Source organism: Pelmatolapia mariae, linkage group LG2, assembly GCF_036321145.2.
Source record: "Pelmatolapia mariae isolate MD_Pm_ZW linkage group LG2, Pm_UMD_F_2, whole genome shotgun sequence".
NCBI classification, from domain to species: Eukaryota; Metazoa; Chordata; class Actinopteri; order Cichliformes; family Cichlidae; genus Pelmatolapia; species Pelmatolapia mariae.
The window spans coordinates 15,910,211-15,926,663 of record NC_086228.1 but is presented as its reverse complement, the minus strand read 5'-3'; the positions used below and the strand labels follow the sequence as shown (position 1 = coordinate 15,926,663).

At 42.3% G+C, this 16,453-nt stretch overlaps 1 protein-coding gene across 11 annotated transcripts in view; it reads left to right on the top strand.

The window, feature by feature from the left end:
• The window catches only part of rapgef2b (Rap guanine nucleotide exchange factor 2b), a 109,840-nt gene extending 95,907 nt beyond the window's left edge, over positions 1-13,933 (top strand). For 5 of the 11 annotated variants that reach the window (XM_063493916.1, XM_063493877.1, XM_063493863.1 and 2 more), the window contains 13 exons: positions 229-386; positions 1,054-1,294; positions 1,700-2,083; positions 2,234-2,445; positions 3,313-3,436; positions 3,889-3,912; positions 5,081-5,307; positions 5,700-5,867; positions 6,366-6,515; positions 7,340-7,541; positions 7,647-8,176; positions 9,048-9,463; positions 11,008-13,933. In XM_063493916.1, the coding sequence (XP_063349986.1) occupies positions 229-386; positions 1,054-1,294; positions 1,700-2,083; positions 2,234-2,445; positions 3,313-3,436; positions 3,889-3,912; positions 5,081-5,307; positions 5,700-5,867; positions 6,366-6,515; positions 7,340-7,541; positions 7,647-8,176; positions 9,048-9,415 (2,788 nt within the window). In that variant the 3' untranslated portion in view covers positions 9,416-9,463; positions 11,008-13,933. The remainder of the gene's footprint in view (positions 1-228; positions 387-1,053; positions 1,295-1,699; positions 2,084-2,233; positions 2,446-3,312; positions 3,437-3,888; positions 3,913-5,080; positions 5,308-5,699; positions 5,868-6,365; positions 6,516-7,339; positions 7,542-7,646; positions 8,177-9,047; positions 9,464-11,007) is intronic. The other 6 variants (XM_063493885.1, XM_063493871.1, XM_063493940.1 and 3 more) reach the window with 4 other exon arrangements.
• Positions 13,934-16,453: the final 2,520 nt, after the last annotated feature.

Below are 16,453 nucleotides of genomic sequence, written 5' to 3'. Positions count from 1 at the left end.
CCACAGGGCACCATTGAAAACGTCTTTTAGCTGAGCCATATATAACCTTTGCTTTCACTGCTGTAAAACTCCAGGATAATTAACATGGAATACATCATATGGACTGCACAGCCCCAAATGTGTTTCCATCCTCCTTCTCTTCCAAACACAAATATCGCCCTCTGCCTGTTGTTGACAGAACTGCTATCTATAACAGACTCCCCTCTGCTCGCCCTCTCGTTTCCATAGCGACGTTTGCGTGGGCCAATCACAGGATGACAGCATAGTGGGAATGAAGCAGTCCAAACAGATCCCACCAGCTCTGCCAGTCAGCGGAAACCTCTCGTCGTCAAACCCAGACCTCCTGCAGTCACACCACCGCATCCTCGACTTCAACAACCAGCCTGGTGTGTATTTAACCACTACATGGAGCTCGGGAAGTTTGTGGCATCAACACATTTAGAATGTTCAAAAATACTCTGCCATTATGTCATTTGTGGGGAACAAACAAAGAACCGCTCACTCAAATAGCGTCAGATGACTAAACATAATAAAATAGCTACCTAAACAGTTGTTCCTCCACTGCTCACGCATAGCACAAAATAAACAAGAAAAATACAGTAAGATGGTCTTTATATTAACTTCTGTCCATTATGTTGTTTATATCCTTTCAGTCCCATTGATAATGAGTAAGTATCGTCTCTCTTTGTGACTCTGCTTCTCCTGGAAAAATCATATCTTTGGCAGTGCTTTCATCCTTTATGTCAGACTTGTAGACATTAATCTATTAGAGTGCAGTCGCTTAATCTGGAGTCATAGTAGTAAAAAGCTAATTCAGTAAAACAGCAGTGCAATTTTATATTTCCTCTGGGCTCATATGTTTTCATGGAGATTTATCTGATCTGCAAGATGCTGGTGTGGCTTTTGCGGGCGTGGGATTGGTGATAAGCTCTTGATAAAGCTTGACAATCAATCAGTTAATCAATCACTGTTTCTTAATCGGATTAAAGCTGTTCAGATTTCAGGAGAATGATGGTAACGTATACCACAATTACCATTGTTTGTTCTTCCCAGATATGTCAGACCAGGTGTTGCGAGTCTTCAAGGCGGACCAGCAGTCTCGGTATATTATGATCGGGAAGGACACAACCGCTAAAGAAGTGGTGGCCCAGGCTATCAGGGAGTTCGCCCTGACTGCTGCACCGGAGGCTTATTCGCTGTGCGAGGTGTCTGTCACACCTGAGGGCGTCATCAAGCAGAGACGTTTACCTGATCAGCTTTCTAAGCTAGCCGACAGGATTCAGCTGAGCGGCAGGTAATGACTTCTTTATCTTGATGTTCAAACTGCAACATCAAAAAGTACATAAAGAGTAGGAATAAAGATGGGTTGGAAAAGGTCAGTTCCACCGTTCCTTTCTTGGTCTCCTTTACATGGAGGGTGATGTGCAGTATAGTTTTTATTGCCGTTTTAGTAGGACAAAACATCTTAAATCCAAGAAACCATCCTTATTAAAGAAAGGATAAATAAGAATGAATTGGGATGGAGTGATTGACCTCAGTTCATCTTTTCAAGATCCCAGTGGATTAAAACTCATTGTTTTATCAGCAGCATTAAAAAATCCTAAGCTTTTTGCAGTCTTAGCAGAAAATTCTCATAGATACAGAGAGAAAAAATGGCAAATGTTTAACCAATATTTTGCAATCCATCTTCCTCTATCAGATACTACCTAAAGAGCAACATGGAGACAGAGACGTTATGTTCCGATGAGGATGCCCAGGACCTCCTTCGAGAAGGACAGATTTCTTTGTTACAGCTCAGCACCGTGGAGGTGGCCACGCAGCTCTCCATGCGGGCCTTTGAACTTTTCTGCGCCATCGAGCCCACCGAATACATCGATGACCTTTTCAAGCTGCGCTCAAAGACTGGCTCTGTCAGCCTCAAGCGCTTCGAGGAGGCAATTAACCACGAGACCTTCTGGGTGGCCACTGAGGTTACGCGGGAACCGAACCAGCTCAAACGCATGAAGATCATCAAGCACTTCATCAAGATAGCCCTGCACTGTCGCGAGTGCAAGAACTTTAGCTCCATGTTCGCAATCATCAGGTGAGATGATGAATGTGCAATAAACTGATTTCTTTTACATTTTGGGTCATATTTTTAAGTCAAATTAATATAGAGAAGTTCTTCTGTGTTGTGATGTCTGTACAAATTGTTGTACTGATTATATATTCACTGCCACGGCTTTCCCTATAGTGGTCTGAACCTGGCTCCAGTCTCCAGGCTAAGAGGCACATGGGAGAAGTTGCCAAGCAAATATGAGAAACTGTTCGGGGACCTGCAGGACCTCTTCGACCCTTCAAGAAATATGGCCAAGTACAGGAATGTCCTCAGCAATCAAAACCTCCAGCCACCAATCATCCCCCTGTTCCCTGTCATCAAGAAGGACCTCACCTTTCTACATGAAGGTAAAACAAAATGAAACGACCGACTTCATAAAATAATTATGGCTTCCCTCAACTTTTGTGATTGGCAGTATTTTTGCAAAGTTCTTGTGTGGCAGATTTACTCTAGTGTTTTTACATTATTTTATATCTGTTTAGCTCAGATCTTTCACTCGGTAAACATTACTATATTAGACACTACACAACACACACAGCTGCAGATTCTGCACAGTTTTTCTGAAAGGAGTCAGTGTTGCCAGATACTGCTGATGGTTTCCAGCTCAAAATCTATTCAAAAACTGCCAATATGCACACAGACCCACAGAGTTTAATCACCACTGCACTGCATCAGATTCAAGAGCAGTGCACACTAGCGCTCAATCATACACAAAACAAAAAACTATTCTTACTATCAGTTTGCAGGCAAACACTTTTGCATTATAACCTATCATTTAAAAGCAACCTAAATAACAATCCATTTTGCAAAGTCGAACACCCAGGCATGCACACACATACAATACAGGACAACTGGCTGTTTTTCATGTAAGCTTTTCTCAATGTGAAAGCCAACTATAAGTAGGTAACTGCTTCTTGGTTTCAGTGTGGTTCTTTAAATTTTGCAGTTAGCTTTCCTATCATCTGCTATACATGGAATTATCCATAACTTTAAGTTTACCTCTCTGACCAACGTCTTTATGTACAGACCACCAGTGATCTCAAAACAAATTGTGTTGATTTGCTGTATAAATGCAGTAACCACAAACAGAATCTAATTGTTTCAAGGGGTAAAAATGCTTCACGGTTAGCCATATTTATCTCCGTAGTCCTCTGTCACTTGCTGTAGTTTTTAAACTCTGTAATTGATCTTTTTTTTTTCTTTGGATTTTTCAGGCAATGACTCTAAAGTGGACGGCCTGGTGAACTTTGAAAAGCTGCGGATGATTGCCAAAGAAATTCGCCATGTTGGTCGCATGGCGTCTGTCAACATGGACCCAGCCCTTATGTTCCGAACAAGGTAAGATATTTAGGAAACAAAGTCAGATCTTTAGATTCTTAAGGACCCTTCACTCTCACTGTAGGACCAGCCGGCACTGCGCTGACTAACCAGCTCTGTGGGGTTAGCCGGTTCACGTAGATTGAGTCCAATTCCTGCCTCACGCTTTTCCTTTAAGCAGCTGTTCTCTTTGGCAACTGCTTCGTCTAGCAACTGTTTCCTTGTACACATTGTTGGCATAAAATGTGCTCAGTGCTTCTGTGAAAGTCTCTTTGTCTAATGATGTCTCCTCTTAGTCGAGTGTTACCATTTGATTTCCTTTCTGCTGACTTTCATGTGGGTCTGTTGGTGAAATTGCTTCTCTTTGGTGATCTTGGTGGTCTTTCCTGTCCTAAGCTTTGTCTCCTCTCTCTCTTTCAACTCATCCACCCTTTGCCCTCCATGCTTCTCTGCTCATGGCACACACCCTCTAGGAAGAAGAAATGGAGAAGTTTAGGGTAAGTTTGGTGACCCTACAACCTTTGCCCTCTCTGCACCATGCACCCTTTTTTTCCCTGCAGATTTGCGTGCTTCCCCTCTGAAACCTTGCTTTCATTAACCGTTTTGAGTTAAATCCTTCTAACTCTGCTTGACACTAACCTATGGATATTCAGTGGAACAAAGGTCACATATGCCAACATGAGGTTATAGTGAATTATTTGAGAATCAGTAAATAATGGGAATAATTGGAATACTGTTTACAACATGAAATAAACACACGCGTGGAAAATATTTGACAAATAAAAGGATTATATCCAGCTTCCAAGTAGCAAATGTGACCTTTTTCTGATATGTTGTTTCCCAACATAATGCATGCAGCTTCTGTTTCAAAGTTTTGCCTGTCTTTGATGGTCGATCTGCTTATCAAAGCTCCAAACAGCCAGAGATTCTGGAACTGAAATACTCTGCAACATGCTTTACATTCTTGTGGTCAAATGGGACACCATTGTGCACAGCCAGCATTTAATGGGAAACATGCAGATTTACATTTCATTCACTCAAAAACAAAAGAAAGCAATTTGACATCTGCAGCTCATGATTAGCACCTTAATCTCGTAAATACAACATCCTTGCCTTGTAGCTGTGAGATTGTTGTCTCGTAATAATATCTCTGAAATGTGGTTTGTTGTTGTTATAAGGTACTACTTGAAAATGTTTTATTGAAACGTGATAAATTTAATTCCACCATCGAGAACAAATGTGGCTTCTCATTGACTAACACCACAGGCGACTGCCAGGGTGCTGTTTGGCTGAGACCATGTGCAAAAACAACATGCTTTTACTACTACTACTACTACTACCAGCTCTGACTCAAACCACAGAAATGTAAACTATGACTGCACTACACTAGCCCCTCTTTCTACTGCCCTGTTGTTTGACTGCAGCCGTCATCGCTCAACCTCTCCCTCTGCCGTCTGGAATGTCTGGAATGTTTTGGAGTTGGGAGAAATGACTAAAGCTGTTCTCTGCATGTTCGAGTTTTAAATACCATGCTCCCTATGTAGCCTCCTAGTGTCAAATATACAGTTTTACTTCAAAATCGAGTCATTTACAGTCTGAAGCCACACCTTTTTTTTGTCTTCTTGTTTGTGCGTCTCTGTTCCTCTGTATGTTCATGTGCACAAGCAGGTCGCTAAGTCAGGGTAGCGCCAACGCCGCCGTGCTTGACGTCACACAGACAGGTGGGCACAAGAAGCGAGTGCGACGCAGTTCCTTCCTAAACGCCAAAAAGCTTTACGAGGATGCCCAGATGGCTAGGAAGGTCAAACAGTACCTGTCCAACCTCAGCCTGGAAACGAATGAGGAGAGTCTTCAGACACTCTCCCTACAGTGTGAACCCTCCATTAGCACATGTGAGTTTGTTGCAGTTTTTCTTCTGTCTTTCAGTTTTTGGGGTTTGGGGAATTTCATAGGGAAAAATATGAAGTTATAAAAGATCGAAGCTTGAGCGCAATTCTCCTGAGACATACTCATACCCTCACACATACTTCATTGCTCAGAAGCAGATCCTCAAGGACTCACTGGCATGAAATAAAAATCTGAGTTACTTAGCCAGTTTCCTCATTGTTGATGCCAAACCTCCTTTGTTGTCATTGCACTGGGGAGTAGTGGTCAGAGAGTTTTGATCGATACAAAAGTCTTAAGAGCAAATTTCTTCCTTCTAAGCCCTTTTTAACACATTTAGCTATTAAATGTAACTTGAAGTATATCTATACAGAATACTTACTTATTTCCCACTACTCAGTGCCCAAAAATGCAGGTGGGAAACGACCAGACACTTCTCCAGTTGTGCCCAGAGCTGCAAGTCAACAAAGGGGTCAGCTGGCCAAAGGAAACCAGGCTCTCCAGGTCCCCGCTGTGGCCCTTTACCCATCTCGAAAGAAAGTGCAAGTCAAGGATCTGCCACCATTCGGTAAGACGAAGATTACACATAACCGTCAGTATTCAAGTATCATTTGAGTTTAACTGTATTTCCCCCTCCCATCATTGAGAGAGAATAGGATATGTGTTATTTTAGAATAAAGCTTTATGATTGTGAACATTCACTGGATAGTTATGAAGGTAAAATTCTTGGGATTTGAATCTTTTTATTTTTTAATTGGTTTAGCTTTCCATACAGGTGGATACAGTAACGGTGCATGATTGCATGAACAGCATTCTGTATAGATCTCCTGTTCCCTTGTCCTTGTACATGCTCCTATTACCTTGTCCTCCTCATCTTTTTATTTGCAGACAATGGCTGATTCAGCTTCTTTGTGACAGTGCTGCCACCAAGAGGCTGGCTGGCAATAAGCAAATGCAAAAAAACCCAAAAAAAATCCCAGACAATGCTGCTTAGCGTCCCAGCACCCTTGGGGACTGGCAGTGTTCCTCATGTTAATTCTGCTCATCTTTTTGCAAATGTCCACAGGCACCAGTTCCCCGCAGTCTCTGAAGAAGATCCTCGCTCTTTCAGAGGAAGGGAGCGAAAGACACCGGAGGCAGCCAGAGGACACCATGTCCAATGCCTCCTCCCAGCTCTCCTCCCCTCCCACCTCCCCCCAGAGCTCGCCCAAGAAGGGTAAGCCAATAATCCTCCCTCCCTCTGACACCACTCTCCAGACTGCAGTCATGGTGAGCTACAATTGCCACCTAGTGGCTACCGCTATGTACTGCATGATGGCTCTCATTGTTCAGAGTATGAGAGACCAATATGATTCCCCCCCCAATTTCCACCTGATTCCAAAACCAACCAGGACTCTACTAAAATAAAAATCATAGCCTTTATCTAGACGATGTTCCCTGAACATTTCAGAAACTTGTATACCTAAAGAAACCCCTTTGTTGGTAGTCACAACAGTTAGCATTTATGTTCACATCCTCCAATACTTGCTTCCTTCAGAAATTTGTGGGCAAGTTAAACTTTTGCTGTTTTTGTCTACAAGGTAGGGTACCTTCTAAAATGACTACAAACATCTCAATGTCTTACATGCATCAGGAGGCAGCACCAGTGAAGTCTTAATATTTACCAGAGATTTCTTTGCTACCCTTGTCACAGCATTTTTTTTTCACTCCTAGAATATGGCAGAGAACTTCTGTTTAAGTAAGAATACCCATGTAAAGAGATCTGACAGGCTTCTGCAGTCTGTACATGATGTCTTGTTTAAAGTTGACAGATGATACGTGAATAAGAGTTGATTTATACTATAAAACAGATACTGTATGGATTTAATTTAGTCAGCCAGGTTTAAGTAGTGCAAAAACAGAGATAAGCACTTAGAATTTGAATGCTTTTCTCATAATTTCTCGCTACTTTTACCAATGACTATGAATTAAAAATTATAAATTCTGATCTACTGCCAATACATAAATGCACCTTCTTCCATCTCTTCCTCGCTCCTCCAGGTTACAACAGGATGGGAGACACCTACTCAGACTCTGGTCACAGTGAGATCTCCTCTCGCTCCAGTCTTGTTAGTAACTCCTCTTTCGACATGGCCCAGGAGGAGAGGAGACTTCGTCACTCCGGAGTAGTCGGGGATTCTCACATCGGAGGATCAAGGCTGGAACGAAGAGCCACAACTGACCCCGATCAGTACAGTCTTGGGTAGGATTACTGAGAACTTGATAAGTGAATCATTGTTTTTTTTTCCTTCTGAGGTGAAGCATCATAATCTTTACTATTCTTTTTTTTTTAAACAACATATCCTAGGTCATATTCATCAATGCAGGACTGTCGGGGCATTTATGCTGGCGGCCATACAGTACTCTCCTCACCCAGTTCAGAGGAACTGACTCAGGATCAGGGAGACCGCGTTTCCCTCGATGCTGCAGACAGCGGCCGCGGTTCTTGGACGTCCTGTTCCTCTGGCTCCCACGACAATATCCAGACCATGCAGCAAGGACGTAGTTGGGAAACTTTGGCCTTTGGCGGTGGTGGAAGTGGAGGCGGCATTGGAGGGCTCCCTCCTGGCGGGCCAGATGCCTTATTAGGGGGATCAGCTGCACTGTGGGCAGCACAGGCAAGGGGGAGCTGGGCATCTGCCAGCTCCTCCTCGTCCTCAGCAGCATACTGGGGGGAGGACTCCGAGGGGGATACCGGCACCATAAAGAGGAGAGGAGGAAAGGACGTCAGCACCGACCCAGAAACAAGTAGCATCACATCCACCGGGTCAGAGGAGGCAAAGCAGCTCGGCCGACCATCTCCATCACCCATCACCGTCGGAAATAAAGGCGGCCTTTGTGAGTGACTGCTAAGTTTTTGTTTTGTTTTTTTATGCACCATTACGAGTTTACTGACTGTTTACTGACTTGATTGCAGTGACTTTCTAAAGTTACCTCACAGTCATGAGGAGACTCCTCAAGTTTGTGCACCTCACAAAGAAACCTACACGTACCTGCTATATAACACATTTTTGACCTAAAATAATGTACAGATTCCAGTGGTGTTAAATTTTTTCCTGGCATGTCCTAATATAAATATTAAACATTATACATTCATCCTGCAGCAGCTCAGTGTCTCATTATTGCGGCCTGCCCCACAGTTTGAGAAACATTGGATTAAACAAACAAATGTCTTTGTGGCTTTAGTTTGTAATCCAGCTCATTTTAAACAATGATGTTTGGGCAGGCTGTGGTTGTCCCTGCAAAGACCAAGAGGGAAATGTATCTGGAAACCATCAGCTAGCATTTTGCTTTTCACAGTTTTGTTGTTCATTCCTGAACAGTGACTCGGGTCCAGAATTTTGGCCGCGATGTCCACTGGCTGCGCTGAATGGGCCCCAAATATCAGTCAACCCACAGGCCAAATCATTAGAGAATAGCTGTTGGGTTCCCAGACTGCTTCTCATTCAACTCTTGGCAAAAAAAGAAAAGAATGAAATGGGCATAGATCCCAAAATTATGAGGTAATCCTACATCCTATCGAAGGATTGTTTTTCTACTGTGCAGCAGAGCAGTCCAAATTTGAGATGGTAACATTTAATGACAGCATCTTTAAATGTTGCATGTCATCCTCTTTTTCCCTTCAGTTTTGATTTCTGTCATCTTCTACTGTCGCTGCCAAAAAAGCTCCATGAAACACATCACGTGTCTCTCCTTTGTATCCCCTCAGCCCGAAAAGAGGGCCGTTACCGTGAGCCTCCCCCGACTCCCCCCGGCTACACTGCCTTGACCATCTCCGACCTCGCTGAGGGACAGCACTCAGCCCAGTCTGTTCCCACGTCCACAGCGACCCACTCAGGCCGGCGGCCACCAGACTACACTACGGCTCTGCAGCGCTCGCGCATGGTCACCCAGTCGCCCGACTCCCACCAGGCCCACCAGGGGGCCAAGCACCGGGCAGGCGGCCTCCACCGCACTCGCTCACCTGCCGAGGAGCAAGAGCCTGAAGAGGAAGAGGAGGGTGAGTCCTTGTCTTCCAAACTAGTCGCTCTGAGGAAGCCAGTGGCACAGCATACACCAGAGACTCCCAGACCATGACAGTGTGTGTACGGGGGTTAACAGGCAGGGCCCGACTCCCCAAGGCAGGTAAAAACTAATTTATCAGGTTGCCCCCTCCACACCAGTGAACCTGCATGTCAGCAGAGATGCATACAACCCCCACAGCACTAGTAGCACCGGTCCCACTCCAAATTCCAAAAGTCAGTGGAAATTAAATTTGATCTGGAAAGTCTTGATTTGGAGTGGGACCCTCACCTCTTACCCGCAATATGTCATCATGCATGAGTCATACTTACTGGATTAGACTCACTACTTCTCTGCCACCACGCATTCTGCTCTTCTTCTCTCACTTTCTCACACACCGTGTCCAAACAGCATTCATCAGCAGACACGGTGTTAGGATCCTCTCACCCATGCAGTCAGTGCCTGAAAACATGCACCTCCATTCACCTGCACCAGCACACCCCTGACTCGCCTGCAGTGACTCTGAATATACTGTGTGTCGTTGTAGTGGTCTGGTGTAGCGAGAAAGATCAAAATGTGGATAGATGTGCACTTGTTAAGTAATAAATGTATAGACTAACATGAAATAATGCGCTAGTTTAAAGAAAGGCTGATGTGCAAGCTTGAAAAAAGGTTTTAGTTTAGGTAGTTCAGTATGCCTGCCTACAAAACAGCTGTTTGTTTACACACTAAAAGCAGCCACAAAAAGAAATTTGACACGCAACATAAAAATATTTTACCAAAATTGACATTTTAGAACCTTTTTCCACCCAACGAGCTTCCTGTCCTTGATTTCATTCATGATTTGATGCAAGAAATCAAGAACTGGAACTGAAACAGACCAAAACTACAAAAACATTTTTCCAACTTTTTGAGAGTGATGACTCAAAGAAGGCCATTGGAAGGAAAACAGTGAGAGAAACAGTAAAAACATTTCCTGCTGCTAATATACACAAGAAATCCCGATGTCAACAAATCATCTCAAACCTGTTAAAAATAGATACTGCAGTGCATTTCCAGTGGAGGACATTTCCAACTGGAAGCTTTAAATAAAGCACGTGGAAATGTTCAAGCTGTTTTTGACTTCGTATGTCAGAGGTTTCAGGAAGACAGCAAAGTGAAGTGTTGGAGTAGTGAATGTATCTGTGACATCTGCCATGCAATCTAACATGGCTCCATGGCAGAGTTGGCATCAGCAAGTTGTTAATTATCTGGGCAGTATCCCAGGCAAAACTATCCGAGCACCATGCCAAATGTGCTTGGAGAAAATGCTTTGAAAATCCTTTATTGCTTTATATTTCGAAAACGCCACAGTCTGCCTTTAGATGACTGAGCAGCACTGTTGTACTGCGGTGTTTGTGTCCAATCAAACAAGTTTAGTCAAGCTTTGAAAACGTCCCTCGAAAACTTCAGATTGATGTGAGTTAAAGCTGATCAGAAAAATGATGGCATTCTTTGGTAATATTGTTGGCATTACATTAAGTAAAAGCTTCTTGAGCGGTGTCTCGGGCAGGTTTTCATTCTACACATTGCCACTGCTGACCTCATTAACTCTTCAACTTTATTACATTCTAGCTCATGCATTCATTCAAGGTAACTGATACCTATCTTTGTTTCTCTCTCCACAGAGGATGAACAGGTGTCAGCGGTTTGAGGGACAACAGTGGACATCTTTTTGCAGTAACTTGAAGTGCCCCTTGTTCAGGGTGGGCAGGATTAAAGAGACAGGCAAACAGACTCATCCGTGACATAACGTGCCTGCCTCCTCCACTTGATTCTCCCTCCTTATTGGTGGATTCCTCTGCTCATCTCCCTCCTCCGCCTTAAAGCATCATGGAGGGTTGAATGACCCTGCATGCAAAAAAAAAAAAGAAAAAAAAAGGATAAAAATACTGTGAAGAAGAGATGGAGAGAAGGTCAAAGACGATTTAAAAAAATGCCTGGCACTTTGGAAAAAATAAGACTGCAGAACCCTGACTGGCACTGGGTTTTGGGGGGCTTCACCCTAGCCACAGACACACAAAACCACATAAATATTACTGTTACAAACAGGACTGACTTCTTAAGACTGCCCCCCACCACCACCGCCGCCGCCACCAATAACAAAATCCCAGACCTTGCTGTTGACACCACAGCATCATGACGTGTTGAGCTTCATCTGCACTTTCTCATTTTCTACTTTCTAAAAAAAAAAACAAAAACAACAAAAAAACAACCCAAGAACAAATAAAACAACAAAACAGACTAATGCTGAAGACGGAGAGAAACGACGGTTGACTTGACTCTTAATTTTCAACTTCCCACTAGATTTTTTTTTTTTTTTGTTTGTTTGTTTGTTTGAGTTTTGTTTCTTTGATTGCACTCTGGGGGACCGAAAAGAGAAATCAAGTCAGCCCATAATTTCTCTGCCTGGACTGAAATGACCCATCTGTTGCTGAGGGTTTGAACTCTGAATCCAGTATTATCTCATGTCACATATGAAAGCTAATCACTTGTTGGTTTAAATCAAAGAGCTAGGAGGAGGACTCAGGTGGGAGAACCAACGTGCACACATACACAAACAGACAGAGACACACACACAATACATTTTGCATACCCAAGCATAAACAAAATCACAGTTTAATTCAAAAGCTAGCACTTTCAGCACAATATCAGATTTTACCAGATGCTTGCCGCCACCCCCCCCACACCCCCGGATACCAGGGTATGAGTGAAGCATATCAGCAGAGTGTGTCTGGTTATATCTCAGTCTTTGTATCATCTAGTTGCTTTGTTTTACACTGAGACTTTTGATGGCGATTATAGGAAAAAGCACAGAGATGACCCACTGGGAATCACATGAGGCTTAACGGTGTTGGTCTCTACAGTGCATCAGAGGCACACAAGCGAGCTAAAGCGAGAAATCTAAGAATCATAGTACAAACTGTGAGCAGCAATCGAGCACTAATATTAGAAAAGTTGCCTTTCATTCCTTTATTCTTACTGATGAAAGGATCACAGACCAGCAGCAGGGCTGATTTTGTTTTAAAAGCTGCCAGTGTGAATCTACCTTTGCAACATGATCTTGTAATAGTCTTAATATACACCCATTTCCCTCCCAAATGAAAATATCCACTAATTCAGATTTGGCTTCTTCCCGACACAAACACACGCCACATCTCATGAATGTCCAAGCGCCTTATGATGCCATGATTGCAAACATTTCATTCGGCGGTTGTCCCCAATGTGAATCACCTTGTTTCAAGAGCAAGCCTTGAATCAAGCAATAGTGGAATGAAATGCCTTATTCAAGATACTTCCCCTGGCTTTTTTTTTTTTTTTGTTGTTGTTGTTTTATTTTGTGTGTGTGTTTTGGGTTTTTTTTAATATATATATATATAAAGACTCAGTAGAACCAGGAAGTCGGGCATTTTTTTTTGGTTTTGTTTGTGGCTTCAGGTGGTTTTACCAGACTGTGTTACAGTATAGTAGATCTTTTTGTCTCGGCATAGAGCGACCCTGCCTCCCTCCCTCTGTTGTCGTGCTACCAGATACATCCTCAGAAACTCTCCTCATCTGTTACAGACATCAGCTCAGTGGATGCTGTGTGTATATCGCTAATGCCTGCGTCCAGTTTTACATCATATCTCAGCATCAATGGAAGCGACTGAAAGTTTTGATCTTTTTTTTCTTTGACTCCGGTGAGGTAGTTGACAAATGAAGTACTTTTGTTTTGTTTTTAATCCAAGGCTGCCAATTTAAACGGTTAAGAATCCACTTGTGAAACGTAAACTTTTTGTTGTTCTTCAGAGTGGCACTGATCACATTGATCAGTCTTTGAATGAGTGCAGTGTTTTCCACTGTGTTCTGTGACTTCGCTCTAATCATTTTTTTTCCTAGGGTCTCTTTTGTTGTATTTCTTTTTTTTGTAATGGTTGCAGATGGATTGTTAATAATTTGTTTGTAATACAGTGGTGACATGCATCATTCACTTTCATTCAACTCTGAAGATAATGTGCATATTAGCGGGCCGAGTCCTAGTTCGAAAAACAAAACGTTGCACAACAATGTACAAGCGTAAAGATAAGTGTAGTAGGTAGAACTGCTACTCCGTTTGATGTGTGATGTCAGTGAGAAATGTACATTTAGCTGGTGATGATCTTCTTTTCTTCATTCTTTCTTGTACTACTTTGACCTGTATGTCTTTTAAAAAGACAATTGGTGGAGTACGTATCGGTTGTTTTTTGTATTTTTAATACAATAATTGTAAATATTGGTTATATTTTTGTTCAAATGTACTATGTTTATGCCTCAACATCCAGTTTATATGAAGCTGGGAATCAATAAAACTGCATAAAGAATCAACACTTAGGTTTAAATTCACTTATTCATTTCTTCTGCATTTAGATGTCTTTCTTTTTATTTTTCTTTCTAAGGATTTTTTTTTTCCCCTTTTGTCTCCAGATGCCGTCTAGTGTTTGCACAAGTCATGGAAGCAACTTGAAAAGTGTAACGCTCATCCTTTTCTATCTGACCACAGAGTGTCAGAGTTAATAAAAGAGATATTGAAGTCTCCTCTTGCTTTTATGTACTTGTTTTGTGTTATCTTGTTATTCTGAGAATAGTGCAAGTCCCCACTCTAATTTTTCTCTTGGTGTTCTAATTTACTTGATTCCTCATTCGTTTCTTCCATTAGCCGTTTCATTTTCTAATAAAGTTCTACAGTTCCCATAATAAGAGAAGTAAATTGATGCCAATACATCTGACCAGTGTTGTGGAAATGATGCGTTTTTGTTTTTTTTATTTCTCTTGAAACTGAGACATTTAATTCATCCCTTCGTTGTTCGTGATAACTGCTGAGATTTATATTTTTCCTGATATGGGAAAAATGGAAAGATGAAATGCATGCAGCAACACAACAATGGCAGGCAGCGTTGTATAAAATTAGTTATTTTCCAAGGGGACTGGATGGGACTCTGGTGGTTCAGAAGTTTGAAAATGTTAGCTGTGCGTCCTGTTTTGACTTCAGTTTTATTTTTGTTGTTTTCAGTTCAGTTTGATACTTCTCAGAGTGACTTTGTTCATTTCTTATGCATTCTTCAGTAATATTAAGTTACTTTTAAGTTTAGTTTTCATGAAATGGGTGATGGCAAGATAAGAATTAGAATAATGGATAGGATTGTCAGAATATACACTCAGAGGCTATATACACACTTTATTAGCTACAGCTGTTCAACTGCCCACATTTAATCAGCCACATGCCAGCAACTCTGTTCATTTAGGCATCTCTGGTAAGTGGCAGTTCTCTGAGTAAAAATATTGATGCAATGCAAGAGAGCAGAGGAGAATTGCCAGATTGTTTTGACCCGATGGGAATGCAACTGTGACTAAAATAACTTTGTAACAACCAAGCTGTGAAGAAGAGCATCTGTGAGTGCCAGACACATTGAACTTTAAAGGAGACTGGCTATAGTGGTGAAAGACCACACTGTGTGCCACTCCAGGGATCACTAAATCTGGACAATAGAAGATTGGAAAAACATTGCCTGTTCCGATGAGGCTCGATTTCTGTTGTGACATTTGAATGGTAAGATCATCAAGAAAGTATGGATCCATCCAGCTGTGTCATGCATCAGAAGATGGGTTTTGGTGGTGTTTTTTGTTTTTTAACAAAACGCTACTCAAATGGGTCACCAGACCTCAAGCCAAAAGAGAACATTTTGCATGTGGTGGAATGGGAGATCAAACCTGCAGCAACTACGCGATGCTATTATGACACTAATTCTTAGAAATGTTTCCAGCACCTTGTTTAATCTGAGCCACAAAAAATTAAAATAGTTCTGAAGGCCAAAGCGGATCCAACCGAGTAATAGCAATGTACCTAATGACCACAAGAGGGCACTCTAACAGTTAAGATCTGAACTCTGCAATTTGCTCGGACGTTAAAGTGAGTGTTGTAATGCATAGAAAATATGTTAAATTGATTGTAATTGCTCAGATTTTGAAATGAAGAATGATTTTATTAGAAACCCAGTTTAAAAGAAAGTCCTTTTGTTGTGGGGGAAAATCAAACTTAAATGTAACTAACCCGTGTCGTCATAGCCTAATGGCGTCTTCCCCCCCCCCCCCCCCCCCCCCCCCCCCCAGAGCCTGGGTTCAGGTGGGGAGACTCCCTGTGCTCATGCAGTCTGAGATTATTCCGGCTGTTGCTGTGCTAGTCGGCACCATATCACAGCTCGACATTTCCAGTCCTCATGAATAATGCAAGCTCAATGGTCCTGGTTTCTGCTATCATGGAGCCGAGGGCCCCAATTTGTCACACTATCCAAAATATGATGCACATCCCCAACACGAGAGTCGAGAAGCTGCCTTCACATCCGCACACTCACACAAATGTACAGACTGGTAAATAAAGGTATAAATATCTGTTTCCCTGCTCCAGTTCTGTGTCTATTCTCAGCCTCTCATAGATAAAGAGAAACAGGAGGATAGGGGAGATGCAACTTTTTTTTTTTTTGCCAAATTCCAATACTGAACCATTTTCAAATTGGTTCAAATTAAACGGTCAAAATGGCTACAAAGATGCTTAAGTTGCCTGTGGTATTTTGGTTAGTTACCATATTTTTCAAGGGTATCAAAGGCTCTGTGGCAGCGTTTAGCTGACAGTACTGAAAGAAGTTAATACACAGGTTTTATTAACTGCTGCCGATCCCTGTTTTTCTGTGTTATAGAACCAGTTAGTGACAAAAAACACTGGTCTCTTCCCAGCTGTTGTGAGTCTGAAAAAATACATTAAAGCCATGGCCTTTATGCCTGTCTGTTTGACTCTCCGAGGAAAGAGATGTGGACCAGAGGACTCGAGTACGATAGACTGCATGGCGTTTAGCTCTCGTTATTCATGAGGTGTGGTATCACATAACAACTGCAGTGTAAGCGACACAAAAAGTGCCTATATGTATATATTTTTTCCTAATTTCCATCATACAGAGGCACAGCTCTAATGCTGACAAATCATGTTTTCATTGTGATAAAATGAAGTTAAAATATTCTCACTGCAGTCGCCTGCATTGGAAAGATAACTGTGACTGACACGGG